At 36.4% G+C, this 18,280-nt stretch overlaps 1 protein-coding gene and 3 long non-coding RNA genes across 4 annotated transcripts; 3 read left to right on the top strand and 1 right to left on the bottom strand.

The window, feature by feature from the left end:
* Positions 1 to 49: 49 nt before the first annotated feature.
* On the bottom strand, positions 50 to 7,777 carry LOC141907024 (NADP-dependent malic enzyme-like). Its single transcript, XM_074796562.1, has 12 exons — positions 7,445 to 7,777; positions 6,349 to 6,632; positions 5,756 to 5,831; positions 5,174 to 5,335; positions 4,974 to 5,077; positions 4,763 to 4,872; positions 4,586 to 4,683; positions 4,380 to 4,493; positions 4,180 to 4,291; positions 3,598 to 3,740; positions 3,252 to 3,422; positions 50 to 2,738 (listed from the first exon to the last, which is right to left on the bottom strand). The coding sequence occupies exons 1-12, from the start codon at positions 7,661 to 7,663 to the stop codon at positions 2,481 to 2,483; spliced, it is 1,851 nt and encodes a 616-aa protein (XP_074652663.1). The 5' UTR covers positions 7,664 to 7,777; the 3' UTR covers positions 50 to 2,480.
* A 5,153-nt stretch (positions 7,778 to 12,930) lies between these two features.
* Positions 12,931 to 13,721, top strand: LOC141907466 (uncharacterized). The gene is made up of 4 exons (XR_012619494.1): positions 12,931 to 13,031; positions 13,117 to 13,272; positions 13,358 to 13,509; positions 13,595 to 13,721. It is a non-coding gene; the product is annotated as an uncharacterized LOC141907466 (long non-coding RNA).
* Positions 13,722 to 13,914: 193 nt separating this feature from the next.
* On the top strand, positions 13,915 to 14,432 carry LOC141907467 (uncharacterized). Its single transcript, XR_012619495.1, has 3 exons — positions 13,915 to 13,989; positions 14,067 to 14,223; positions 14,309 to 14,432. It is a non-coding gene; the product is annotated as an uncharacterized LOC141907467 (long non-coding RNA).
* A 796-nt stretch (positions 14,433 to 15,228) lies between these two features.
* On the top strand, positions 15,229 to 16,005 carry LOC141907465 (uncharacterized). The gene is made up of 4 exons (XR_012619493.1): positions 15,229 to 15,390; positions 15,476 to 15,632; positions 15,718 to 15,870; positions 15,956 to 16,005. It is a non-coding gene; the product is annotated as an uncharacterized LOC141907465 (long non-coding RNA).
* The last annotated feature ends 2,275 nt before the right edge of the window (positions 16,006 to 18,280 follow it).

Raw genomic sequence — 18,280 nt, 5'->3', positions numbered from 1 at the left:
GAAGCTTTATTAAAATTCTGAATAAATAACAAAGAAATAAATACTATTAGTACGGTACATAAATTGAACTGCAACGAAAAATGTGGTTAACAACAGTATAATCTTAGATAAAATTCTCTTAGATTAGGAAAAAGCATAAAATTAGCTAAGGGTTTTCAGATATACATACATTTTCAGATCCGTGCACAGGGTACACCATCCGGATGTTGCCCTCAAAAAATATATATTTGATTTAATCTGATATGTTACGCGAAAACTGTTTCAATGATGCCAAAAAGTGATTGTCGCTAAACCATTTCTATCAGAATACCCTAACTACAAAGTTTTAAATATATTCTACAAATATGTAACTGATAAGTTTAAAATCCACCATATACAAAGTTGAAAAGTAAAATTTATTCATCAAAAATTAAAATCGAAAGACACAACGTTTCGAACTCTTACTAGAGACCATCGTTTGGGATCACTCATTTATTACGTACGCATAAAATTTGAATTTTTCAACCCCCCTCCCCCTCTGTACACAAAATCGGCCATTTTTTCATATACATTAAGCATTGGAGTACGCAATTGCACTGACCCCTCCCGCCTCTCCTAATGCGCACGTAATAAATGAATGACCCCTCTTTTGATTTTATTTTTTGATGAATAAAATTCGCTTTTAATCATTTTGTATATAGTGGGTTTTAAACTTATCATCTATTCTCCATACGCGAGAGTGTATGGGCTATTCTACTATGTAACTGATTTCCAATAAATGCAATCTAATAACGGAGACTAGTAGCAGAAAACACAGCCAACTACTGGAAGGGGATGCAAATCTTTTATATATAATCATTACATAACATTAAGTAGAATAAGCATGCAATCTACAGTCCATCGAATAGCATAAGCAATGGATGATCTACTGCAATGCATTGCACTATAGAAATACAACTAGAACATGACGAAATGCTTCGAGGGCCAGGACCAAAATTTCTAAGTATATACTTCGATTTAAACGAAAAATTCTGTAAATTTGACTGTCGATCACACAACTATACCGGTATCTGCAATTCGATTTCCAATTCCAAAATCAAACTCCTGTTTCGATTTCGGCAGGTGTGGCGAGTTTGTAAATCAAAAGTAAATCAATCGAAATCTATACCAATCAAATAGAGAAGAGGGATAATCCCTATTTTAAGATCAAAAAGATGAACATGAAAATAGAAAATATGCTACACGTAGTCGTACTAACGATTTTCTACTGATATTCTGACCTACCCGATAACAAATAAGCTAAGTTATAAGCTAGCTAAGCTATAACGAGACTAACTACTTCTTTGATTATACAATGGCTGCTATGTTGCCATTACAACGAATAATATCTCATTAAAACGCATAATATCGATTTCAAGCCGATGATTTGCAAACCGTATGTCATGCAAGTTCGATAAAGTCTTTTTGTACAAGTAGCTTTTTGATTAGCAATATTTATCACACAGAAAAAACAACATAGCACCAGTAACACACATACAGATACATCAACATCAATAACTGGTATACTATAATATTTCTTTGATATATCTCACAAAACAATGGTGAATGATACGTGTAATTTTAACGCAAAAAGTATTGATCGATTTGAGATCTGTTAATTTTCCTCCACAAATGCTCACTAGCAAAGGTAATTCAGCAAGGTTATTTCCTCCATTTTCCTTGTCAGCCGGAAAGCACCTTGTTAGCTGTTTGAAAGGAGCAATAAAATCATTTTGATTCGCTAATACATGTAGTGGGTAAATCTCCTTTGTAGAATGACAAAACGAACATAGAATTCAAATACACGTATATCATACTTGAAACAAATAAATGTCAGTTAGTTCTTTGACTTGGACACTGACTGAAAAAAGTAATTTGACACATTGGATGAAAATGATAAAATATATAAAATATCGATGCTTCTAACAATCGTAACAATATTGGTATCTGGTATATCATCGTATATATATGTCGTTAGGTTAGTGAGAAAATCTACCGATAACTATAACAAAATTATAAAAAAATGTCATCTCATAACGAGTAAGAATAACAAACATGCTACATAATATGATATAAATTAATACCAATCGCTTTAGACAATTACTAATTATCCCAAACCTATTTACTAATTGATCTAATATAGTCGTTTATCATAGATTGGAATGATCATAATCAAAAAGCATCATCTGTACGATAATTTCTAGTTCACTAATCAATTATAACCATCGAATATACTTATACATCTTTTTGGTTTTTCGATAGCTGCGATCCACAATGGTAAATAAAGGACAAATCTTTGAATATAATCTTCATGGTTTCTCTGTTAACAACGCTTTATACATTCTGATTCACCTCGGTTTCAAACATTACTGAGACATAGAACCAACGTAGGCAAAAACAAGACACGATTTTTCTGACACGATGACTTTCATTAATGAGTGGAGCGTTGGAGGAGGAAAAATTTAAACCTTGGAGCCTCCGGTTTTGATCGGCCATTCGTAGATCTCCGGTAGGAATTTATCGTAATCGGTAGTGTACACTTGACTGCGTATCAAACGTGATTTATCCTTCGGTTCGGGGTAAGTGGCGGCTAAGCCCTCTGCGTACGCGAACTCGGCGACCTTCGTCGCGATCTGAGCCGAGATTTCTCTAATCTGAGACAGCGGAGGGTACACACGACCTTCGTCTAAATGTTCATCCGTCACCAAATCTGCGACCGCCTAAAGTGAAACATACGGTTATAATAATTAGTGGCAATATCTAACCAAATGTTTCATGTATTTTCCTCATCCTATGAATAAATTACCTGCAAAGTGCAAAATTAATGTTTTTTTAATAACCCTATTTATTATACAATCAATTTCATTTATTACACAATCAATTTTTGCCAATGGCGGACCACACTGCTGCCAATTCTAAGGACTGGAGATGAAATAATCAGAATGTGTGGACTATGTTGAAGGAAGTAAATATCTGGCAGAAAATAGTGGGGATTCCTCAATCATGTATCTACTATCGTGCCGCATGGCTTGAGTTTCAACATAAACTTGAGGATGCCATGATGTTATGGAAAGACAGGGATGATGACTTCATTTGGCATCCTATTCAGTTAACAGATGCACTACCAAAATACAAAGAACTACACTGTGTAATCAATGAATATAGACGTTTAGAATATTCATGTTCACGGAAGGGCACATCTATCTATTATTAACTATGTCTTGAACACTGACCTTGGCGGCAATCAAAAAGAAATGGTCGGTGATATGACGAACTCCGCACAGCATTGAACCAAGCGCTACACCCGGGAAAATGTACGCGTTATTCCCTTGTCCGGGGACGAAAGTCTGCTCACCCATTTGCACCGGTAAGAACGGGGAACCACTAGCGAACACACAATTTCCCTACAACGCAAAAACGTTTGAACAGTTATCACAAGAATTTTCTTTTTTTAAACAATATTTCTCAAACTTTCATCGAAATGAACGAAAAATGTGACAGATTTTCTTATACTAAGTACATGGCCTAAACATAATAGCTACAAAAACATGGAAAAAGATGAGTTTAAGGTGAAATTACATTGGTAAACTTGTACGCTTCCTCAGCTGAACACTCGGACATACTCGTCGGATTACTCAATGCGAATATAATAGGTCTGTCATTGAATGAAGCCATATCACGGAGTATCGTCTCGGTAAACACTCCAGGAGTACCAGCAGCACCTGTGATGAAAACACGCTAAAATAAGACTGGCTTAAGATTGGCTTGGAGCTAATTTTGATTATGTGAATGTCAGTTTTGATAAATTTTAAGTGAACTGTGTATCAGCAACTCAATGAGGGTGGCCACTTTTATTTGACTTGCATTTTCCCTGACTATTCCCTGACATGCACGTTGTTTTCTCTGACTTGATCCGATAAGAATCCAATGAATAAACACAGTCAAATATGTAAAACTGTTTGATTTCACAGACTTTTCCCTGATTTTAGCTTTTTTTTTAAACAAATTCCTTGAATATTCTCTGAATTTCTTTTAAGAAACAGACTTCACCCTGATTTCCAGGTAAGTGGCCACCCTTTCTATTCCCAGTACGCTTGAGTTGAAGGCATACATTTCACTATAGACTTATCACAAAATCTATTCATTATCGCAAGAACTGACCAATTAATGCAGTTGGTTTCAGCGACTTCACAATGGCTTCCAGGTTGTTCAACGGTTCGTGATTCTTAGCGAAAAGGACTTTTTGACCGCTAACGCCTCCAGCTGGCCGATCCTAGAAATCAACGATGTGATGTTAATGACAGTTTTAAGCGCATCTAAATACTCGAATAAGGAATCTTTTTTAGAAAAGTTCTACGTACTTTGACAATGAGCCCTTTTGAGTCAACAAGCCAGATTTTCTGTAGGGCTTCAGCCTCGGAAATTCCTTCATCTTCCATAGCGAGTATCAACAGCTTAGCAATTCCTATTGACGCCTATAAGAAATTTTTTTTTAAAATTCTTAATTTCGTACAATTGGTTTACAGGACTAAATGGATTTTTTAGAACTTATCATGTTGTACTATACCTCTCCAGCACCTTGAAACACGAATGTTTGATCTTTTAGTTTATTCTTTGTAATACGCAAACTAGCTATTACCCCTGCGACCGCTACGGATGCTGTGCCTGTAAGTAGATGTAGAATGAAGATCAAAAGGTAATCTCAACAAGGTGATGAGTATAATCTATCTGTTGCATATATTACCTTGGATATCGTCATTGAAGTAGCAATATTTCGTGCGATATTTCTCCAAGAATCGAAATGCGTTATGATTAGCAAAATCTTCAAACTGAATTAGCGTATCCTGGCCATACCTAATACAAATCAATACATTAAAATCAATTAAATAAGTAAATACATGTTTTTGACTTTCTTTTACTGGATTAACGATGACTTCATTAATTTTTTCATGTACCTTTTGACAATGGCCTCCATGAATTCATCAATGAAATTATCATAGACTTTTCCTCTAGTTCTCTTCTGCGGTAATCCTATATACATAGGATCATTAAGCAGTTTCTGAAAAAAATAATACAATTTCACATCGTTATAACTCTCATCTCAAATTTTGAGGACTTGCAAAATTATTTGATCTTATTGTCTACTACTACTCACATCGTTATCAGTGCCTACGTCTAAAACAATGGGTAAACACTGGTGTGGGGGTACCCCAGCTAATGCGGTGTACAGAGACAGTTTACCGACAGGGATACCCATACCGTACGCTCCTAGATCACCTAAACCCAGAATTCGTTCTCCATCGGTCACAACAACAGCCTGCATCGATAGAATACATGAACCTTATTCCAGTTTCAACCCACAAAGGGTGGATCCAGGGCCAGATTTTGATAGCAGCACAAACAAACGAAATGGGCATACCGTTGAAAATGGTAACTATCCAGCAGACACTGAAGGAGCAAAACCAAAACAGGGGGCTGAACAATTTCGAAATTTAAGTGTATTTCAAGACAATTTCCAAGCACTTTGTGATATTAAAGAGAAATCTTCAAATAAAAGTGGCCACGAAAAAAATTGCCGAGTACGGGAATTGTTTGACAGGAGCACGTTCTCCTTCCTTGTAAGCCTTCTGCTGTGTGGATCCACTCCTCCTGGTACTTTAGAAATACCGGTACCTGTACCAAGGATGACCAGGTAAATAATCTTTAAAATGAAAATAGGAAGTCTATATGAACTCACCCTGACGTCGTGTTCGGGCCAATTTCCCAACAATTCAAATATATGACCAGAATCATGAATAGATATAAACAAACCCCTGAAAATACAGATGGTAAACAATGACGAGACAAGTATTTGGGGAGTTGAGCATCACCCTCCCACAAATTGATGGGTACAGCCACAGGATCAGTCTATCACAGTCTAACTCGTCCGAGTCACAAATGGTAAAAACACCTAGGTTGTGTGAATTTCCAAATCCCATTTGCCCCAAATTTCTTTTAAAATCTGTCTACGTTGTCGATTGTAATTTGTATCCGAAACCGCACAAAGATCGTGGGTATCCTGGTCCTATCAAAACCTAAATCAGATATGTACAGTCAACCCTCAATATACCGACCTCCCATATACCGCCGCCCCGCATACCGCTAGGTCTTCTCAATGTACATGCATAAAACACCCCCGATATACCGCCATACTCTCTACACCGCCAAAATCATTCTGCACCGATGTGAGCGGTATATCCGGCTTGACTGTACTACCTAAACTGACCGAGCTAGGCCATCCGACGTCATCTCAAGCAAAGTTGAAACAGACATAAGGCTGTCAGTATTTACCTCGGTCGTCTGAAGATATCTCCGTATTTCTGACACGCTAACCCGACAGTAGGCGTATAGATAATAGGCATCATCTCATCGACGTGTTCGATAACGACGCGATAAAACAGTTTCTCGTTTCGATCGTGCAGCGACAACAGGAATGTATACTTCTCGAGGTCATCGTGGCAACGTCGATAGTTGTACATGATGCGTTGAACCTGCTCGTCCTGATTGAACGTGGCCGGCGGCAGGAGTCCGTGGATCCCCAATATCTGACGTTCCAACAGAGAAAAGTTCATCCCCTGTAATAACAAACGTACATTTAATAAATAGAAATATTCTCACTTTTGTACAAATCCATTTAGGCTACCAGGAAGGAAGCCCCCTTAACATGCACTTTGGTTTTCACAGTTAGTTGACTATTGGGTGAAGCTAATAACTGAATGGACTAGATAGTTCAGTCTAGTCTTTACGTCTACGCAAATGCCGGCCACCGTGGAACTTTGGCTACTTTCTAGCCATTGTACAACAGCTAGAAAGTAAAGTTTCCCAAACCGTAATGACAACTGGTAATCAGACTCGGACTGTGCTCAGTTGTGTCGTTTGCTATTTCCGGACTATAGGCCTAGTCCTGACTAATTGACATAGGTTTCATTTAGTTCACAAATAGCAGCCCCCTCAAGTCCTCGCTTATTTTTTATGGACTGACCTTTTCGTGAGAAAGAAGACAAGCATGTGAAAAATCCCTGAAAATGCGTAAGCTTATGTCGTCGTTTATGTCGTTTCATTGGCCAATGTTCATTTCGTTTGGTCATTTTGAATGGACTGAACTGGTTCTGGACTCTGATCGTGCCCAGAACGTATCTCCGCACGTCTAATTTTAAAAAACAACCCCCTATTTCGATTTGTGCACCCCCTCCATGGAATCACCCCCTCCATGGAATCCTGGATCCGCCGCTGAATAGTCCACAAACTCTGATAACCGAATTTTGCCTTAGCTCACACATGGAATACTTTGTCTTAGGCCTATTTGATGGTCAAAACCGGCTGGTGGAAGCAAGATATCAAAAAGAGGAAGAAAGAAAGCACGCATTGCCAAATTACTCAACCGTACCTTATTGATTCTGGGATCTCTAATTATATCAATTCCACGCACTTTTAATGAGCTCATACGGTCTTTATGATGGTCCCCGAGATCTCTACATACGGAGGCAGTGCTGGAAAATTTACCGGTGGCAGTGATATTTTTTGCAAGTTGCGAAAGGGCCGCATTTTCTCTGCCCAACATTGCCCTTACAGACACTCCGGATTGCCTCAAACAGCTCAACATCATCGTCTCGTACGCTTCTAGTTAAAAAACGAAAAGTCGGCTTCGTTCATTAATTTTCAGAAGTCGGTGAAGCGAGAAATCTAGGGGAGAAATCTGCAAGGAAGGTCAGATTTTGACAGTTCGTCGGGAAAGTGTAAAATCAGGATCAAAATTAGGAGTTTTCTGATGCGGCTCCGGAGTAAGGGGCGGACGCGAATTGCTAAATAGTTCAATAAATAGTTGACGGTGTCGGCGACGTCGCCAGTCGTTTCAATTTAACACCAGGGTCCATAAAAAAGCCCGGCGTAATGCTAGTTGACCCAAAGTCCTAGTAACAAGAAACGAAATTCGGCGAAATTCTTATGGACTCCTTAATTTACATGATGAGGAACCGTTTAATGAGTCCAGTATCAAAATTAAAGAAAAAAAATTTTTTTCTTTCAAATACGGATCAAGCCCCTAGTAGATGCCATACGAGTTAATTTTTTCACAATTTCGACTTAAATGTCGAATTTCGACTTATTATCTTGAATCTTGATTACTGACCCTGTACATGATTTGATACCGCCATACTCTTGACCAAAATCAATAATGGGATAAGAGTAAATTGGAACAAGAAACGAAATTCTAATATGGACTTTCCTAAATTTGCATGATGATGTACCGTTTAATCCAGCATCAAAATCAAAGAAAACAATTTGGGTTTTTTTTCAAATTATGAGTGGTAAAGCATGAAGTGTTTTGGCAGAATTTCAGAGGATCGGTGCTCCAAGTAATTAAGTCTCCCCTCAATTGAATCAAGGAGTTTTTTAATGAAAATCTGTCTATTGACGGGATTCTGTGATAACGGTATGAAATGATGATTAATGACGAATACATGGTATTAGTGGGTTTCCCCCAATTACTCAAATAGACCACTATAGGTCGGTATAATTTTGATTTACAAATTATTCTAGGGTAAAAGCGCAGATCCGCACCTCTCCCCGTAAACGGTTCAATCAATTACATTAATTATCATTGTTTCAGATTCAAAATGTCATCAGCAATTCAGTACGATTTCCATTGGTTAATTCTAAGATATCTTCACTAGATTTTAGCCTTGATTCTGTCATTCAGTAGATTGCGTCGATCACGAGGAGGTGCGGATCTGCACTTTTACCTATTCTAGAATTTAAGAAAAAAAAAAACAGGCGGCGGCTAATAAATTCGGAAGTAGCTGTTGGGAATCAAGTAATTTATTTCATGGCCTTATTAAAGTTCCTCCACTATATTGTTCGGCTGGCTACTGGCGCGTATTCAACCCGGCGGTGGAATCTTTCATAATGATAAACCATTCAACAATAGAGACACAATTGCGGCTATTCAGAGTTTGAAATTGATATTTGATATTTGATATCATTTATACGCGCTATTGAATACGTCACCGGCTGACCACGGTGTACACAAGCATAGGCCATTCACCTCTGCACACTCACACTGTGAACATGCTACCGTGGATTCTCCTCCTGGCGATCTTCGCTGCGCTCCCGCTCCTGTTCCTGCTTCCTGAGGAACGACGTCTTTATGTTTTATGTGTAACTGTTCGTCTCCGTGCTGTCCTGTGCTGTTCCGTGTTAATTAATCCGTTCTATTTTTCAGGATTTAACCCTTTCTATTTTTCAGGGCCGATTTCTCTGTCGAATTTCAACGTTTGCTGGAACAAAACTAATGTCCCAAAGTGTCGGCTCTCCTTCGCCGGTCACATGTCGAGGATGTCAGACAAAGAGTCGGTCAGGAAATGGCTGCCCTCTACACACCCTCATACGGAACACGAAAACCAGGATGACGAGGCCTCACTCTCCCCATGTATCGACAGAGTGTGCTGGGTGACGTCAATGACGGGCAAGTCAGTCGGATTGCATAGGTTAAAAATGGAGTGGTAAAGCTGGACTGTCTACTAGTATTCATTGATTCCTTTTCAGGAATTGCTTCGGGCAAAGATTTAGTCTTGTCTTCCTTTGCGTTCTAGCATTCATTGATTCCTTTTAAGGGATTGCTTCGGGCAGGGATTAATTTCCCTGTCTTCCTTTGCGTGCTAGGATTCATTGATTCACTGCGGGATCGCTTGCGTGCTGGCATTCATTGATTCCTTTTAAGGGATTGCTTCGGGCAGGGATTAATTTTCCTGTCTTCCTTTGAGTGTTAGTATTCATTGATTCCGCGTGGGTTGCTTCGGGCAGGGCTAAGTCTTGTCTTCCTTTGAGTGCTAGTGCGGGCAATCCAGTTGCGCTGCCCTATTTTTGGCTTGGGTAATTTGATAGGTTTGTCAGTTACTGACGTCACCCGGCACACCCTGTCGGTAAATGGTGAAAGTAAGGCGTCGTCATCCTGGTTTTCGTGTTCTGTGTGAGGGCGTGTAGAGGGCAGTATATTCCTGGCTGGCTCTTTGTCTGGTGTTCTCGGTATGTGACCGGCGACGGAGAGCTGAAAAGCTTTCGGACATTAGTTTTGTTCCGTACCAGGTTTTCATCGCTCGTATCTTTTTTTTCATTTCAGGACTCCCTAGATCAAGAAGAAGATGCTGAAGGCGACTACAGAAGATGGCGAAAAAAGAACACTGAACTCAGCAATATTGAAAGTTAAGTTGATACATGTGTAAATTACGATGTATGATTCAGAAAGGATTGTGTAACTACAGAATATCGTTCTTTTACTCATTTCAGGTTTATCTGGAAAGGCCAATCTAAAATCTACCCACTAGAAGTGCCCACAAAAGACTCCACGTTGAATGAACCAAACACCGAAAGTCCTGCCGCAACCAAACCTGGCAGTCTCATCCTGCATGGCAACAGGAATGCATACATACATAAAGCTAAGTTGATTTTTCATATCTGGGGTAGAATGCATAGGCACTGGTGAGGATAGAGATGCTGGTCAAGCTAACCATCTCCGCACTACTTTATTGAAGCTCTATGGCCGGCATATTGTTAAAAGTAAATTGAAATATAGTTAGGGCAATGATTGCTTGAATATTTACAATATCAGACGAAATGATTGAGTGAGGTCCCTTGAATATTCTTTGGTCTGATAATAAAAATGTAGATTGGTCAGTTATTGATTAAAAGATTTGTACACTTAAGCTAAATTCAATATCTAATGTGAAATTTTTCAAATGTACCGTAGATATTTCAGGCCTCATAAAGCTTGTTTAACTGACAATCAAGATATAGATAGGACAATTTACTAATTAACCAATCGCTTAGATATTAGCAATCATTCAATATCTTATAATGTTTGACGAGAAACTCTTCGGGTGTAGATATTTTAGGGCCCCGTATACATGTAGGCTGGCTTTACCTGTAAAGATATATATCAATTAAACTTTATCGTCAGTTAATAGATTTTTTTACAAATAGTATATTGATACATTTATAAACATTCAGGCACTTTACAGTATATATTATATGCTGCTTTACCCATTGCATTAATGAATTTCTGGGGGAAAGATGTATAAAATATTGTCTAGGGCTCTATCGAGATCTGGTGTAATATATATATGGGGATAACTATGGACTGCAGGTCTTTTAGAAACCGTGATTAGGTCTCAGCACTTTGATAAATCTAGAGTAAAAGAAGCTTTCATTGATTCAAATCATTCCACAGAGCCATACTCTGTGCCTTGTTATGCGCTATGATTATTGTTTAACTGAAAATTGTCATATATAGCTAGGAAAAATTGCTCATTAACCAATGGCTTAGATCCACAATTAAGATGAATTCAATATTTCTAAGATCAAAAATTATTTATACGGTATGTAATACATGTCCATAATATAAATGTCGTAAAACTGAAAATTTAAATATAGCTGATATATGTATGAGCACATCTGAATCAGTCTCATCGACTGATCAGTATTTACATCTCCAACTGCCGTGCTTATGGCAACTAATCATGTTCTTCACAATAGCCAAAATCTACCTACACCTAACTGATTCATCTAAAAGCCATACTGTGTGTCAAGTTACGCATAATAGATATTGTTTAACTGACAATTAGAATCAAAGGTGAAAACTCATTAATATATTACTATAAGATATCTACGATTAAGGTAAATTCAATATGTTATGTGAAATTGTTTTTCATTCAGGTCCATGGACATTTAAAATGTAGCTGATTCTTCTTACAGCTGTATTAGTTTTGATACATATTGCCAAAATCATTTCACGCAGATTTACTTCCGATCGAAGGGAGATAAAACAAATCTGTACATGCACAAATAAATTCCTGAATTTGGAAGGGAGAATATTTCAATTTCACTGTGTATGTCAGATTGAGAGCCTTATCCTGACAGGATATCCTAAACTTAGGTCTTATTCCTCTTGCTAATAGCTGTCTTTTACTAACCCCTCTCCTTCAAACTATTTTCTAGCATCAGGGAGCACCGCATCCAGCAATTTTGAAATGTAAGTTTATTCTCATGGAAATGATTATAAAAATTCTAAATGAAATATTTTTTCATTACAGGATATATTTTTTATTGCAGCTAAATTTCAGCTATCAAGAAGAACCAAGCTTGAGATCAACTACTCGTCCAAATCGACCAACTTGAACAGCGCACAGCGAACAGAATTAAACTCATTTACCAACCAACTAATAACATAATCGCCGATAACGAAACCAGCAATCATAAAAGGTAACTTGATATACATGGAATTATTACAATTAATTCGTATTGAAATATTTGGACATTACAGGATATCTTCTTTTAATCATTGCAGCTAAATTTCAACTATGCGAAAAAACCCAGCTTGAGATCAACTACTAGTCCAAAATCGACCAACTTGAACAGTGCACAGATGAGGCCAACAGAATCGAACTCATTAACCCACCAACTTTAGATGATCCGCACCGATAACGAACCCAGCAATCATAAAAGGTAACTTGATATACATGAAATTATTACGATAATATAATATTTGGTCATTACAGGATATCTTCGTTTAATCATTGCAGCTAAATTTCAACTATAAGAAGAAACCCAGCTTGAGATCAGCTACTCGTCCAAAATTGACCAACTGGAACAGCGAACAGATGAGGCCAACAGAATCGAACTCATTGACCAACAAACTAATAAGATAATTGCCGATAACGCACCAAGCAATCATAAAAGGTAACTTGATATACATGAAATTATTACGATTAATTCTTATTGAAATATTTGGTCATTACAGGATATCTTCTTTTAATCATTGCAGCTTAATTTCATCTATAAGAAGAAACCCAGCTTGAGATCAGCTACTCGTCCAAAATCGACCAACTGGAACAGCGAACAGATGAGGCCAACAGAATCGAACTCATTTACCAACCAACTAATAAGATAATTGCCGATAACGAACCCAGCAATCATAAAAGGTAACTTGATATACATGAAATTATTACAATTAATTCTTATTGAAATGTTTTGTCATTACAGGATATCTTCTTTTAATCATTGCAGCTAAATTTCACCTATAAGAAGAAACCCAGCTTGAGATCAGCTACTCCTCCAAAATCGACCAACTGAACAGCAAACAGATGAGGCCAGCAGAATCGAACTCATTTACCAACCAACTAATAAGATAATTGCCGATAACGAACCCAGCAATCATAAAAGGTAACTTGATATACATGAAATTATTATGATTAATTCTTATTGAAATATTTTGTCATTACAGAATATCTTCTTTTAATCATTGCAGCTAAATTTCAACTATGCGAAAAAAACCAGTTTGAGAACAACTACTCGTCAAAAATCGACCAACTTGAATGACGCACAGCCAACTAGGATCTAACTCATTAACCAATCAACTAATAAGATAATCGCCAATAATGAAACCAGCAATCATAAAAGGTAATTTGATATACATGGAATTATTATGATTAATTCTTATTGAAATATTTTGTCATTAAAGGATATCTTCTTTTGATCATTGCAGCTAAATTTCAACTATGAGAAAAAACCCAGCTTGAGAACAACTACTTGGCCAAAATCGACCAACTTGAACAGCGTACAGATGAGCCCAACAGAATCTAACTCATTAACGCACAAACTTTAGATGATCCACACCGATAACGAACCAAGCAATCATAAAAGGTAACTTGACATACATGAAATTATTGCGATTAATTCTTATTGAAATATTTTGTCATGAAAGGATATCTTCTTTTGATCATTGCAGCTAAATTTCAACTATGAGAAAAAACCCAGTTTGAGAACAACTACTCGTAAAAAATCAACCAACTTGAACAGTGCACAGGCAACTAGAATCGAACTCATTAACCAATCAACTAATAAGATAATCGCCAATAATGAAACCAGCAATCATAAAAGGTAAGTTAATATACATGAAATTATTAAGATAATATAATATTTGGTCATTACAGGATATCTTCGTTTAATCATTGCAGCTAAATTTCAACTATAAGAAGAAACCCAGCTTGTGATCAGCTACTCATCCAAAATTGACCAACTGGAACAGCGAACAGATGAGGCCAACAGAATCGAACTCATTTACCAACCAACTAATAAGATAATTGCCGATAACGAACCCAGCAATCATAAAAGGTAACTTGATATACATGAAATTATTATGATTAATTCTTATTGAAATATTTTGTCATTACAGAATATCTTCTTTTAATCATTGCAGCTAAATTTCAACTATGCGAAAAAACCCAGTTTGAGAACAACTAATCGTCAAAAATCGACCAACTTGAATGACGCACAGCCAACTAGGATCTAACTCATTAACCAATCAACTAATAAGATAATCGCCGATAATGAAACCAGCAATCATAAAAGGTAATTTGATATACATGGAATTATTATGATTAATTCTTATTGAAATATTTTGTCATTAAAGGATATCTTCTTTTGATCATTGCAGCTAAATTTCAACTATGAGAAAAAACCCAGCTTGAGAACAACTACTTGGCCAAAATCGACCAACTTGAACAGCGTACAGATGAGCCCAACAGAATCTAACTCATTAACGCACAAACTTTAGATGATCCACACCGATAACGATATACATGGAATTATTATGATTAATTCTTATTGAAATATTTTGTCATTAAAGGATATCTTCTTTTGATCATTGCAGCTAAATTTCAACTATGAGAAAAAACCCAGCTTGAGAACAACTACTTGGCCAAAATCGACCAACTTGAACAGCGTACAGATGAGCCCAACAGAATCGAACTCATTAACGCACAAACTTTAGATGATCCACACCAATAACGAACCAAGCAATCATAAAAGGTAACTTGACATACATGAAATAATTGTGATTAATTCTTATTGAAATATTTTGTCATGAAAGGATATCTTCTTTTGATCATTGCAGCTAAATTTCAACTATGAGAAAAAAACCAGTTTGAGAACAACTACTCGTAAAAAATCAACCAACTTGAACAGTGCACAGGCAACTAGAATCGAACTCATTAACTAATCAACTAATAAGATAATCGCCGATAAAGAAACCAGCAATCATAAAAGGTAAGTTAATATACATGAAATTATTAAGATAATATAATATTTGGTCATTACAGGATATCTTCGTTTAATCATTGCAGCTAAATTTCAACTATAAGAAGAAACCCAGCTTGAGATCAGCTACTCGTCCAAAATTGACCAACTGGAACAGCGAACAGATGAGGCCAACAGAATCGAACTCATTTACCAACCAACTAATAAGATAATTGCCGATAACGAACCCAGCAATCATAAAAGGTAACTTGATATACATGAAATTATTACGATTAATTCTTATTGAAATATTTGGTCATTACAGGATATCTTCTTTTAATCATTGCAGCTTAATTTCATCTATAAGAAGAAACCCAGCTTGAGATCAGCTACTCGTCCAAAATCGACCAACTGGAACAGCGAACAGATGTGGCCAACAGAATCGAACTCATTAACCAACCAACTTATAAGATAATTGCTGATAACGAACCCAGCAATCATAAAAGGTAACTTGATATACATGAAATTATTACGATTAATTCTTATTGAAATATTTGGTCATTACAGGATATCTTCTTTTAATCTTTGCAGCTAAATTTCAACTATGCGAAAAAAACCCAGTTTGAGAACAACTATTCGTAAAAAATCGACCAACTTGAATGACGCACAGCCAACTAGGATCTAACTCATTAACCAATCAACTAATAAGATAATCGCCAATAATGAAACCAGCAATCATAAAAGGTAATTTGATATACATGGAATTATTATGATTAATTCTTATTGAAATATTTTGTCATTAAAGGATATCTTCTTTTGATCATTGCAGCTAAATTTCAACTATGAGAAAAAACCCAGCTTGAGAACAACTACTTGGCCAAAATCGACCAACTTGAACAGCGTACAGATGAGCCTAACAGAATCGAACTCATTAACGCACAAACTTTAGATGATCCACACCGATAACGAACCAAGCAATCATAAAAGGTAACTTGACATACATGAAATTATTGCGATTAATTCTTATTGAAATATTTTGTCATGAAAGGATATCTTCTTTTGATCATTGCAGCTAAATTTCAACTATGAGAAAAAACCCAGTTTGAGAACAACTACTCGTAAAAAATCAACCAACTTGAACAGTGCACAGGCAACTAGAATCGAACTCATTAACAAATCAACTAATAAGATAATCGCCGATAATGAAACCAGCAATCATAAAAGGTAAGTTAATATACATGAAATTATTAAGATAATATAATATTTGGTCATTACAGGATATCTTCGTTTAATCATTGCAGCTAAATTTCAACTATAAGAAGAAACCCAGCTTGTGATCAGCTACTCGTCCAAAATTGACCAACTGGAACAGCGAACAGATGAGGCCAACAGAATCGAACTCATTTACCAACCAACTAATAAGATAATTGCCGATAACGAACCCAGCAATCATAAAAGGTAACTTGATATACATGAAATTATTACGATTAATTCTTATTGAAATATTTTGTCATTACAGGATATCTTCTTTTAATCATTGCAGCTTAATTTCATCTATAAGAAGAAACCCAGCTTGAGATCAGCTACTCGTCCAAAATCGACCAACTGGAACAGCGAACAGATGAGGCCAACAGAATCGAACTCATTAACCAACCAACTTATAAGATAATTGCTGATAACGAACCCAGCAATCATAAAAGGTAACTTGATATACATGAAATCATTACGATTAATTCTTATTGAAATATTTGGTCATTACAGGATATCTTCTTTTAATCTTTGCAGCTAAATTTCAACTATGCGAAAAAAACCCAGTTTGAGAACAACTATTCGTAAAAAATCAACCAACTTGAAGATCGCACAGCCAACTAGGATCGAACTCATTAACCCACCAACTTTAGATGATCCACACCGATAACGAACCAAGCAATCATAAAAGGTAACTTGATATACATGAAATTATTACGATTAATTCTTATTGAAATATTTTGTCATTACAGGATATCTTCTTTTAATTATTGCAGCTAAATATCAACTATGAGAAAAAACCCAGCTTGAGATCAACTACTCGTCAAAAAATCTACAAGAAGATGAATACCGATTGGCCCAGATTAGAAGTTGAGGACCCAGCAACGGATTAATAACTCAACGATGGTTTCTTCTACAAACGGTGGTTGATTGCTATGAAATATTTTACCAGGAGCAGCAGAGACTATAATGAATCTTATAAACACTGATTCGAGCGACAAAGCTAATGGATTATCTCATAAACACTGATTCAGGATAAGCACTGCTTTAAAAGCAGCAAAGACAATAGTGTATCTTATTAGGAGCAGCATAAGCAATAGTGCATCTTATAAACACTGAGATCAAGGAGCGGCAAAGACAATAGCGGATTTCAATAGTAAAGTATTAATTTTTTTACTTATCACCCTTTTTCAAACCAGTCTGATATAATGTTTTCAAGGAAATTATTTTATAATGTTTAATGCAATGTGAGAGTCTAATAAAAGCTAAGCTCCATTAATTCACGATATTGGTATTTGATCCTTGGTTGATAGTGAAGTCAAGTTAGGTTAGTCACTAGGGGTAAATGGTCGCATTGAGCGCCTTGTTCAGCCTCACAGGTCTGTTGAGTTAACTCCTAAACTGAGATATAGTTTCAACATGATATTGTGAGTAATCTTTAAACTTTACCATAGTTAAACATAGTCAACTATGGCTATTTGTCCGTGTAGGTATCACATAGTTAGGAAACATAGAACATAACATTAGGCCAGTGTTGATGTACAAATATTAAGTATTTGCTGAATTGTAGATGTATCAATTTGATGGATATATATCTTCGAAGGCCCATGTTACTGATTTCACAATTGAATCGTATATGTTGATTTTCACATCAAGTTTTAACTTTGAGCCTCCATCAATCTGTTTGATGATCATAGCTACGTATTAGAAATCAAAAGCTTTATTTGAAAGGAGACCATTATTTACATTTGAGAGGTAAAGCTAGGAATAACAAGGCATAAAGTTATAGCTAGAACTAATTTTGAACGTTTTAACATTGTTTTATAGCTGTTTGAACTTTGAACTACGTTATTGTGATGGGTAAATCCATATCACGAGATGGCTCTAGTGAATAATCACTTAGCTT

The sequence above is a fragment of the Tubulanus polymorphus genome, chromosome 6 (assembly GCF_964204645.1).
Source record: "Tubulanus polymorphus chromosome 6, tnTubPoly1.2, whole genome shotgun sequence".
In the NCBI taxonomy this organism is placed as follows: domain Eukaryota; kingdom Metazoa; phylum Nemertea; class Palaeonemertea; order Tubulaniformes; family Tubulanidae; genus Tubulanus; species Tubulanus polymorphus.
This window is presented reverse-complemented; position numbering and strand designations above follow the sequence as displayed.